Here is an 11978-nt window from a genome sequence, read left to right as displayed (position 1 = left end):
AAACCATTCAAAAAATTATAGCAGTTTGTTATCAAAACAACAACTCTTAAATTCCAGCAATTATCATGACTTTAAAACTGGAGTTTAGGAAACAATCACCTCTTTACCATCAAACACAGCCAGAAAAGTTCTCCAGTTCTTCTCATGTGACCAGCTGATCAGTACAAGAGGATACAATGTACATGACTATTTCCAACTCTTTCAGTTCTAAGTGAAGTATATTATAACAAGAATTGCTAGATATGAAAGAACTCTCCATCAGCAGAGGACTGCAGAATGTGGGCCTTGGAACCAATTCAGCTTTTACAACTGGTAAAGGACAGCTTTGATTCGACCTCCCAAAGCTTTGTTTGCAAGGCTTTCAAAACTTCTTCCATCTATCAAATGGAAAAAATAGAAAAAAATACATATGATTAAAATCATACATGGTTAAATATGATTTAAATGTTGATCATTAATATAATTTCTGCTATGTTATACATTATACATATCTGTGTTTATTTAATGGAATTCTATTTAAATAAGACATAAGCCTGTTAATAGTAGCTCTCAACCTCTGATCCATAGCTTTTACATTTATTCACCACTATCTTGCCTGTGACAGGATGTTAACATTCAAAAACAAGGCTGTTTTCACCATGAAAATCAAATCAAGTCAAATACTGATTTAAAGATATATTTCTATTTTAATAGTTTTAGAATACATACTGCTTTGATTTAGCATGGAATGTCTTTATAATTTTTTCCATAAAGTTTTGGCTTAATTTGTAGTTTGGTTCCCAGTAAATCAACTTTACTAACAACTGAAATAAAATAAGCACTCTCACCATGAATGCTAAGATCAAAAGAGAAGACACAATTAAGAATTATTCATGGAGCAGCACTTGGTCATTGACTGGAAGTTGTTTATACAAAGATACAAAAAGTGCAGAACAAAATTACCTCCTTTAGAGATTTTTCTATTTCAACTCTACTTTCAAGATTAAAAAGCTCTTTGTCTTCTGACACAATTTGCTTTTCAGATGACCCTAAAACATAACTGAAGTACAGTACAATACAAAGTTAAAATATGAGAAGGGAGTAAATATAAAGTTTATATTGATAACATTAAAACTCAAAGTATATTGAAGTATATATTAGTACCGAGTAAACACATAAAACAATTACTTTTGTTAATAGAAACCTACACAGGAAGCTGAACTACATGAAACCATGTTATTCTCCATAACAGCTTTGTCCAAGAGCTCTACATATTTCTCAATGCTATATTTCATTATTGGGAATAAAATTGGCTCTTTAGTAAGCTGGGTGGTACAACAGTAACATTTTGAAGTTTTAAAAGATCCTGAAGAAGCCACTGTTTTATATAACTTTTCAAGAACATGTGCATTTTCAAGTTTTTGTGCATTTTCAAGTTTTTGTGCATTTTCAAGTTTTGACTTTTAGTATGTAATCTGTAGCATCAATTGTTGATTACCTAGATTTCGGCAACTTCAACAGTTATTTTATAACTCATGTTTTGCTCTGCTCTCTGAGGTGATGACATGCTGCTGCTGCTGCTAAGTCGCTTCAGTCGTGTCCAACTCTGTGCAACCCCATAGGCGGCAGCCCACCACGCTCCCCCGTCCCTGGGATTCTCCAGGCAAGAACACTGGAGTGGGTTGCCATTTCCTTCTCCAATGCATGAAAGTGAAAATGAAAGTGAAGTCGTGTCCAGCTCTTAGCAACCCCATGGACTGCAGCCCACCAGGCTCCTCCATCCATGGGATTTTCCAGGCAAGAGTCCTGGAGTGGGGTGCCATCGCCTTCTCCGGATGACATGCTACAATTTGAAAATACAACTGGCCTAGCAATGGAAGAAAACAAGCCCAGCTCTGGCAACCAAATAAATCTAAACAGTGGAGAAGGTGCTGTTATTTCTCAAAAAAAAAATAAAATAAAATAAAAACCTTCATTCGTTTGTATTTCTTTAGAAGTCTTTCACCACGTGTAACAACTTCAGTATGTCACTTCTGTTAAATATAAACAGTCTTCTATTGGAAACCCAAGATTAATTGATTAAATTTCTAAAAAAATGTCATCAAAGGAAAAATTACAGAAGGCAGTTAATATCTTATTTAGAAAAGAAAAATGAGATGGGGAAAATTAAATGGCACTGATTAATTTATAATGCTGTAAATAAACATTACGGAGGGCATCCATTTCTAAAACACACCTGGTTCCCTGTCATTTAAATTCTGCCCTATGAGGTAACTTTTCCTTAAATTCAACTATTGGGGAAAGAACAGCTTCGATACTAGGATCCTCTGTGCAGAAATAGAGATATGGATCGTTTTTAAAGTTCTGTACCAACCATACTTGTTTAAGATTTTATGTCGTTCATACTTGTCCTCTCCCCCACATAATTTTCACAAGTCTTGGTAAAATTCCCATGGAGATTAAGGGAGCAGTTGTTTGGGCATGAGTCTTCTATTTACATATTAAAACCAAATCAGATCTGATCTCTCCCCAGGTGGGCCTGCATGCTTTACATCAACGAGCAGTACTTGCTACATTATTCTCTTGTGTCAAAGGCTGTAAAAAGTTTGCAGATTTCACAATTTTGATCCAAACTTGTCTAGTTACAAAGATGGTGGTAAAACTGTAGTAATCAAAAAATAATTAAATGAAAAATTATAATAAAAAGAATACTATTCTAAATTTTTTTAAAGAGAAAATCTAAGAAATTCAACAAAGTGACAACATACTTCAAGTAATGAAAGTGTAGGCACTTTTGTTCTTCTTTCTTGATATTTAAGGTTTCCTAGGCATCTCTAAGAAAACCTCTCTAACTGGTGGCTCAGCGGTAAGAACCCACCCACCAATGCAGGAGATACGGGTTCGATCCCTGGGTCAGGAAGATCCCCTGGAGAAGGAAACAGCAACCCACTCCAGTATTCTTGCTTGGAGAATCTCATGGACAAAAGAGCCTGGAGGGCTACAGTTTATGGGGTAATAAAGAGTCGGACACGACTGAGCTACTAAACAACAATCTCTAAAGTCTTGAGAGTTACATCATTTCCAGGATAAGTGAAAAGACATTGGGGTCAATTAATTTTGTTTCCAATTTTAAAAGGTTATGAACTAAAGGGTCAGTAAGATATATGTCATCAGACCCTAATTCACGTTGTCTCCAAACACCTTTTAGAAGTCTTGCAAAATGAAGGTACTTCCTTGCATCTCTCAAAACAGCAGGCAGTTATTTACAGTCCTCTAGGAAATAGCTGCACTTTGCATTTCTACTTTTCCAGAACAAAGGGACTTCTTTCCCGACCATTTCTGAAATTCCTATTTCTTCAAGTTATTATACTAGACTAAAAACTAGAGGAAAAAATAAAATGGACAAAATATATTGATACACACAATTGCTTTAAAAAAAAATCCTACTAAATTTAATTGAGAAAAACAGCAAATTTTTACTCTGCAAAATGTTCTCACAGGGCTTTCTTCTACAATTTAGCATGACAGACTTTTCCAATAGCAAATAAATCAGGTCCAAACAACAACAAAAATCACTTGCTTTAGGGTCAGAAATTATTATTTAAAAACATATTTTAACTAAACAATGTTTAGTCTCCAAGTTTTCATACCAATTTGTCTGCAAACAACTTTCTGAGAATTCAGTGATGAGCTATTCATGTATGCCTCAAACATACCTTTCAATGGCTTCAACACTAAGGCAGAACATGTCCCTCTTGCAGTCTAGATCCTTGGGTGTGCACCTGTACAGGTAGCCGAGGCTGAGCGAACAACCTGTGCAGTACAAAGTCTGCAGGATGCTGCAACAAGAAACGTCGCCCTTTAGTGACTGGTTACCACAAAAACCCCGTTGTTGAGATCTGTAAACACTTAAACGTTTAAGTTGCTGAAGTATGTTATCCTGACCCTACTAGGTCCTATGTATAAAAAGGAAAAAAAAAAGATATTAAGATGCTTACATTTGAAAGCACCTCCAGGTCACACTACCTTCAGTATCCAGTGACAGACAGCATGCACACAAGTGACAGACAAAGCAGAGAGTATGCTGGATTTCCTTGGTGGTACAATGGATAAGAACCCACCTGCCAATGCAGGGGACAAGGGTTCGATCCCTAGCCCAGGAAGATTCCACATGCCGTGGAGTAACTAAGCCTGTGCACCACAACTGCTGAAGCCCGAGCTCCTAGGGCCCATGCTCCACAACAAGCCACCGCAATGAGCTCGAACACCGCCAGCTAGAGAGCAGTCCCAGCTCGCCAGAACTAGAGAAAGCCCATGCACAGCAATGAAGATGGAGCACAGACAAAAATAAATAAAAATTCAGAAAAACAAAAAAGATGAGACTATACTAAGAAGATGCTGCTTTTCTAGAATGTAAACGCCCCAATCTGGTATTAAAAATTAACTAAAATTCTGAAATAAGGCAAAAAGATCGTACATGTTCTTTAAATGTCACATTGTCCACCAAGGATCATTAATGCTCTGGGGCAGGGACAGGCACATTTTTTTCTGTGATGAGTCAGAGAACAAATATTTCAGGCTTGCAGGCCATGTGGAGTCTACTGCAACTACTTGTCTCTACCACTGTAGCATGGAAGCCACCACATAACTGAATGACCTGTGCTCCAATAAAAACATGTTGATAAAAACAGGCGCTGTTTGGCATAAAGGATGGGGTTCAGGTGATACAAGTGAGCAGAACTCACAACACTGGTTCAGAGCAAGAGTCAATTCCCTTTTCAGTTCTCTAGAAATCTTGATTATGAAGGACAGAAAAGTCTCAGCCTGGTGCTAGAGGTCTTTAATGTGTATGTCACAGCTGCAAATCTTTTAACTGTAAGAGGACAGACCTCAGGCTCAGAACCAGCCAGCCAGGGCTATCTCAGCTAGAATTTAATAACATTTGTTTCTACTGTAATTATCGTCCCAGTTACTTTCGACATGTGCAGACTTGTGGCTCAGACGGTAAAGCATCTGTCTGCAATGCCGAAGACCCGGGGTCAATCCCTGGTTTGGGAAGATCCGCTGGAGAAGGAAATGGCAGCCCACTCCAGCAGTCTTGCCTGGAAAATCCCACGGATGGTGGAGCCTGGTAGGCTACCATCCATGGGGTCGCAAAGAGTCGGACACGACTAAGCGACTTCACTCACTCACTCAACAGCAATTGATACATTCACGGCAGTCATACACATTCCTTTTAAAATAAACAAATAAAAACTCAGAGTCAATGTAATGAAAAATATCAAGTGCGCGACAGCAAAGCTGTAAGCTGACATCAGAATGACTGCAACTGGGAAGTAGAGGACACTCTGCAGGAAGCAAAGGGACAGCAAAGTACCATCATTAGCTCCTGCTATCGGCCTATGTCCTTGGTGAGGCTGTAAACCTCCCCAGGCCTCATTTTCTTCATCAATAAAGGGAGAAATGATCCAAGGCTGGGTTTTCCAAATTGCTACTACCAGCATGCCAGCAGTACAATTTCTGTTACATTCGCACCCCCCTGTCCTATTATGACTTTAAATTCTCCTTAAAGAGAGTAATTCTTTAAATGAAACTATACTTTATTTGAGTAGGACACTCTAACATTACTAGAAATGAAAAACCAATGTTTTAAAATTTAAAAAAAAAAAAATAGGGACTTCCCTGGTGGTCCAGCAGCTGAGACTCTGAGCTCCCCAGTGCAGGGGGCCCAGGTTTGACCCTTGGGGATGAGGGAACTAGATCCCACGTGCCACAACTAAGAGTTTGCACACTAAAGAGTCCACAACCAAAGAGCAAAGATCCCAAGAGCCACCATGAAGACCCTGTGGGGCCAAATAGATAAATATTAAAATAAATAAAAAAAATAAAATTTTAATATATGATTATTCATTTCTGCTGAATTGCTTGTGTACCACTTATTCACATGCATCAGTAAGACAACTTTTGGGCAACAATTCTTCAAAGCAGAGGTTCCCATTTAGTGTGCTGAGGATGCTGCTTGCAGTAGATGGTGGCAGGTAGCGCAGGATAGTGACCCCTTCAACACGTGGAGAGATAAAACAGGGCCTGGGGCAGCTGGAGCCCCTGTGCCGCCGGGTGTGCCGCCTGTCTTTACCGCAGTGGGCCACATGTCTGTATGTGGCATTGTCTATGGGAGCTACGGCACGGAAAGTAGCGAGCATTTCTCTAGAGCGTTCTGTGGCTCAGAGAGTCCACGATAAAGATACTTTCTTTTCCTGTTTTTAGTTTCAATGACCTTCAGGTCCAAGCCAAACACCCAAAATGGAAGTGCTGGAACAGGCCTTGAGAAGTTTAGAAACTCTTCCATCTTCTTAAATCTAAAGGTGCCCACTGTCACTCAGGAAACCACCTGCCAATGCAGCAGATGTAAGAGACGTGGGCTCGATCCCTGGTTCAGCAAGATCCCCTGGAGGAGGACACGGTAACCCACAGCAGTATCCCTGCCTGGAGGATCCCATGGACAGAGGAGCCTGGCGGGCTACAGTCCACAGGCCTGCAAAGAGTCAGACACAACTGAAGTAACTAAGCATGCACAATGACTGATTTGATATCACCATGAAAAAGGGCTTCCCTAGTGGCTCAGACTGTGAAGAATCCACCTGAAATGCAGGAGACCTGGGTTCGATTCCTGGCTTGGGAAGCTCCTCTGAAGGAGGGCACGGCAACCCACTCCAGTCCTGTTGCCTGGAGAACCCCCACGGAATCCTCCTCCAGAGGAGCCTGGAGGGCTACAGTCCTTGGGGTTGCAAAGAGTCAGACATGACTGAGCAACTAAGCACACACACACACACCATGAAAAAAGTTTTATCCCAAATTTTACTGCTGATGATCTTTTCAAATATTTTTATTTAAAAAAATGAAAACATACATACTCATATAGATATAGCTTTACTCACCAACAATTATCATGTTCACGTTTGGATAGCATCTGTTCCTCATTCACAGAAACATTACAGGTAACACCTGGAAAGACGTAACAACAAAGTATTAATGTGGTTTGATATAAGACACATGCAGGTATTTAGAGAGCTTCTAATTCAACTTTAATTTTAGAACTCAGAAAGCCAGAAAAAAAACAAAGGCCCAAAAGTCACACACACACAGTGGTTTAAAACTAAGGGTACAGGGTCTTCTGGAAAAACATAGCAGAATAAGAGTTATTTCCTTCCCTTCCCAGAAAACACTGAAATTAACAAAATGAATAAAATTAGGAAGAAAAAAATTCAATTGATGGTAAAACTTAGAACAATCAGGGAAGAAAAATTTCAATTGACGGTGAAACTTGGAACAATCAGAACCTCACATCACAGACTATCAAGTATACCCGCCAAACACAGTGAAACAGGGATTAACCCAGAGTGAGTGAGTGAGGTTGCTCAGTCGTGTCCGACTCTTTCCGACCCCATGGATGGCAGCCTACCAGGCTCCGCCATCCATGGGATGTTCCAGGCAAGAGTACTGGAGTGGGCTGCCATTTCCTTCTCCAGCAGGCCACAAGTCTGGGCATACATTTCCAAGTCTCAAATACAGAGCTCATTTCCCTATAAGCAGCAGAGAGAAGGCAATGGCAACCTACTCCAGTACTCTTGCCTGGAAAATCCCAAGGTCGGAAGAGCCTGGTAGGCTGCAGTCCGTGGGGTAGCGAAGAGTCAGACACGACTGAGTGACTTCACTTTCCCTTTTCACTTTCATACATTGGAAAAGGAAATGGCAACCCACTCCAGTGTTCTTGCCTGGAGAATCCCAGGGACGGCGGAGCCTGGTGGGCTGCCGTCTATGGGGTCTCACAGAGTCAGACATGACTGAAGCGACTTAGCAGCAGCAGAGAGGGTCCACAGGAACCCAGCCCCAAATCTTTTAGCCCACAACTTGAACAGGGGTCACAGCTGAACCCTAGAAGCAACAGGAAATATTCCCAGAGCATCCAAATTCAGGACATAGCAAAAGTGGAGGGATATGAAGGAGGACATCAGAACAGACTCTTGAGTTCACCTCCTCTACAGTCTACCTTAACTCAGTAAACCCCACTCCCATCTGCCCACCGCTCAGATCAGAAATCGGTGTCACCCTACACTCCTCATCTCATTACCCTGCTCCCCTTCAGACACTCCTCTGAGAAGTCCTGTCCGTTCTACCTCATGACCCTCAGCCCAGCCCCACACCACCGCCACCTCCCCTCCCTGAGCAGCTGAGCTGGCCCCGGACTGACCTCCCCACTTCCGTGCTTATTCTTCTCTCCAGTGCATCCTCCAAAGGAAAACCTGAGTCCTATCACTCCCCAGCTTAAACGCCGCATTCACTAAAACAGATTCTCGTTTTCATTTTTAGAATAAAGATTAAGATTCTCAATTATGACAGCCTACAAAGGCCCTCGGACTGTAGCAAAATCTCAACCCAGATACATACATGTGGTTCTAAAGCAGCGACCCTGGGAAAAAACCTAGACCTCTATCAACAGGGGCAGACTGGGAGGATGAACAGCATCTCCGTTAAGGATGCCACTTTAGTGGCACTTCCTATTTCTTCTTAGCACAGGACACACACTAACTCGCTTAGTCCTCCTAATAACCGCATGTAAGTATTATACTTAAGTCTACAGAGGAGAAAACTGAAGCAGAGAGAGGCTACGTAGCTTGCCCCAAGACACAGCTAGTAAGTGCAAGACCAGGATTCAAACCCACGCAGTTGAGGGCCATCACCTACACAGGTGAGGTACAAGAGGCAGCTGCCAAAACTGTGAATTATGCCCGACTCAGTAACTTCACTTTCACTTTTCACTTTCATGCATGGAGAAGGAAATGGCAACCCACTCCAGTGTTCTTGCCTGGAGAATCCCAGGGATGGCGGAGCCTGATGGGCTGCCGTCTATGGGGTCGCACAGAGTCGGACACGACTGAAGTGACTTAGCAGCAGCAGCAGCATGCCTATATGCACTAACATGGAAAAATACTCAGAATATAGATGTAGAATAAAAAGGTAAGGATGCTTAACAGTATAAACATTATCCCAAGGGTGTTTTTGAAAATTTATATGGTTAGGGAATTCCAAAAAAATGTATGTTTAAACATGCTCATATACGCATGGAGAGTATCTGGACTTATGAATGAGAATAAAGCATGTTGAACTCTGGGGCCTTGAGAGTGTCAGGATCGGGGATAAGATTTGGGGACAAGTCCTTTTTACTTTTACACCCTTCTGCATTGTTTGATTTTAATAGATGTGAAAGATTAATCTCAATGAATTACTATGGGAAATGTATGTTCTTAGGCTTATGTTTAACAACTGAAAAGGATTCAGCAATTATTGTTAAGTGCATCCTTAAGGAAAACAGACTTCAAAAAGTTTCAGGTAACAGGTGGACACTGCTCTCCTTCTTTCTTCCCAACACATCCCAGGAAGGAAAACTTTCCACAAATGTCAATAAATTGGTGGTGGATTTCTGCCATTAAAAATATTTACAGAATTCAAATATAGCAGAAATTTAATCTTGAAAACCACAAGTTCAAAAAGAACAGTCATTTTTACATTAACTCAGAAAACCACTCAGTGGTAACTCAGAAAACTTAGTGATAACTCAGTGAACCACCTCCCTAAATAAGTGCTATGAAAACAGCAAAACAAAGAAACTGGGGAAACATACAGGTAACTGGTAGAATCAGTATTAAAAGCCACAACTCTGACCTTCTTCACCCTTTTACCACATCCTCTTTCCTCTCCAATTTTGTGAGGGTTGTTAGTGCTTTTATTGCAAGCCTCCTTCAATTTTTATAACAGCATTATGATCTGAAAAATCAATCCTGACATCCCCTGCAGGAAGCAGGCCGCTGAAAAGCTTAATTTCCTAAATAAACAATTAACAATATTACCTACCGATTAACAGAGCCCACTAATTTCTATGAGGAATAATACAGAGTAGCTACACCTTAAATGCTTACAACCTGGTTGGTTGACTTTTTTTTCCCCCTAAGTCATGCCCACGACGTTGTTGATTCATCCATTGCTCTTCTGGGATGGGGGACCCCAGAAAAGGACTTCCACGCGTAAGCCCAAGATGCAGGGATGACTCTCCTCCTACCCCTTTTCTGGAACAGCTCAGCCTCTCAGATTTTTCTGCTTTTAAAGATCCTGAGTTGCTCCAAAACACCCCGCCTCTTCCGGGGCCGCCCAGGTGCCGCACACCAGGAAGAAGGCAACCCTTAGTCCTAAGTCCCGCCACCCGACCCAGCCCGAACTGACAGCGCAGCAAGATGCAGTTGGTGTCTTCCTGGTTCGCCACCCAGCTCAGCGAGTCTCCCAGCGGTCGCCGGCAGCGCGAGCACAGAAACACCAGCGGCCTGTGCCCCTCCGCCGGCTCCGCAGCCTCCTCGCGCCGCGTCCTTTCAGAGCAGGCCACCGAGGCGTCTCCGCTCATGGAGCTCCACATGTTCGCCCACTCCTGCAGCAGCTGGTGGCGGCTCGAGTCTTCCGAGAGCCGCCTGCCTAACAGAGAGGAGTCTTCCCTTTCGCCCCTGTGGCCAAACGTACAGCTTGTAGAGGAACATCCTTCCGGGGACAAAGAGCCCTCCATTAGCTACAAATCGCCCGCGCCGCGGAGCATCACGGGAGGAAAAAAACCGGCCCTGGGCGTGCGCGGGGCGGGGCGAGGCGGTGGAGGACCAAAAGGGCGGGGCCTGAGGGAGGCGGGGTCGGAGGGCAGCCTGATAGCGCGCATGCTCGCAGTGGAGGCAGGGACTAGCTGCGGTGTCTAGGCACCTGGGTCGGGTTTACGCCTTCAAGAAATGGAAAGGCTGTAAATCAGCCTCTTACAAAGGAGGGTAGGGACGTGTTTGAGAAAGTTTTGCCCTCCAAACAATTACAGACCCCTTAGAGCAACCTTCTCCCGCCTTCAGCCTTTCCCAGCATCAGGGTATTTTCAGATGAGTCAGTTCTTCGCATTAGGTGACCAAAGGATTGGAGTTTTAGCTTCAACATCAGTCCTTCAAATGAATATTCAGGACTGATTTCTCTTAGGATGGACTAGTTGGATCTTCTTGCAGTCCAAGGGACTCTGAAGAGTCTTCTCCAATATCAATTCTTCAGCCCTTCCCCTTCAGAGAAGGGGACGACAGAGGATGAGATGGTTGGATGGCATCACTGACTCAATGGACATGAGTTTGAGTAAACTTCAGGAGTTGGTGGCCTGACAGGCCTGGAGAATGCCCTGGAGAGAGGAGCCTGGTGGGCTACAGTCCATGGGGTCGCAAAGAGTTGGACACGACTGAGCAACTGAACTGAACTAGAGCAACCTTGGCAATGGTTGCTAAAGACTATGCAGCCCATACACCACCCAGAGATTGGGGAGCTGGGGCATAGCCCTCCTTTCGAAGGCCTCCTTCCCTCCCGAGAGGCTACAGCCCTTCACAGTTAGCATTAAGTAAAGAAAACCACGGCTTCTCAGGTGGCTCTAGTGGTAAAGAACCTGCTTGCCAGTGCAGTAGATGTAAGAGACACGGATTCAATGGGTGGGGAAGATCCCCTGGAGGAGGGCATGGCAACACACTCCAGTATTCTTGCCTAGAGAATCCCATGGACAGAAGAGCCTGGTGGCCTACAGCACATAGGATGGCAAAGAGTGTGACACGACTGAGGGGATTTAGCTCACGCGTAGACATCTCAAGTTAATGAATTTAGTGCTTTTTCAATGGGCTTATTGAACTCAGGGGAGCCATTGATGGCTTGATGGTCAAAACATCCTTTGTTTCCTGATACTGGCAGGCAACACTCTTTGTTCACACCACCTTCACAGATTCTCAATCAGTAGGTGAGGATGGGCCTGAGAATTTGCTTAACAAGTTCCTGGGTGATGCAGATGCTGTCAGTAGAGACACCTCCCCTTTTGCAGGGGTTTAGTTTGTCTGCCTAATTTCCTGGAAGTGGAGAAAGCAGGGGTTGCTGGGGAAGCACCCCAATGCGTGTTT

The 11978-nt window shown here is 43.1% G+C and overlaps 1 protein-coding gene across 1 annotated transcript; it reads right to left on the bottom strand.

Moving 5' to 3' along the window:
* Positions 1-208: 208 nt before the first annotated feature.
* On the bottom strand, positions 209-10588 carry MIS18A (MIS18 kinetochore protein A). Its single transcript, XM_068967639.1, has 5 exons — positions 10258-10588; positions 6918-6984; positions 3696-3818; positions 943-1039; positions 209-377 (listed from the first exon to the last, which is right to left on the bottom strand). Exons 1-5 carry the CDS (start codon positions 10586-10588, stop codon positions 297-299), a joined length of 699 nt encoding a protein of 232 aa, XP_068823740.1. The 3' UTR covers positions 209-296.
* Between the last annotated feature and the right edge of the window lie 1390 nt (positions 10589-11978).

This window comes from Capricornis sumatraensis, chromosome 1, assembly GCF_032405125.1.
Source record: "Capricornis sumatraensis isolate serow.1 chromosome 1, serow.2, whole genome shotgun sequence".
In the NCBI taxonomy this organism is placed as follows: domain Eukaryota; kingdom Metazoa; phylum Chordata; class Mammalia; order Artiodactyla; family Bovidae; genus Capricornis; species Capricornis sumatraensis.
This window is presented reverse-complemented; position numbering and strand designations above follow the sequence as displayed.

Excerpts from the sequence above, each read along its gene's own strand:
- MIS18A (XM_068967639.1), bottom strand. The coding sequence starts at position 10,588 with ATGGAGGGCTCTTTGTCCCCGGAAGGATGTTCCTCTACAAGCTGTACG. Across the intron at positions 3,819-6,917 it reads CGTGAACATGATAATTGTTG|CATCCTGCAGACTTTGTACT; the intron begins GTGAGTAAAGCT and ends TTCTTGTTGCAG. Across the intron at positions 378-942 it reads TAGAAAAATCTCTAAAGGAG|ATGGAAGAAGTTTTGAAAGC; the intron begins GTAATTTTGTTC and ends TCCATTTGATAG.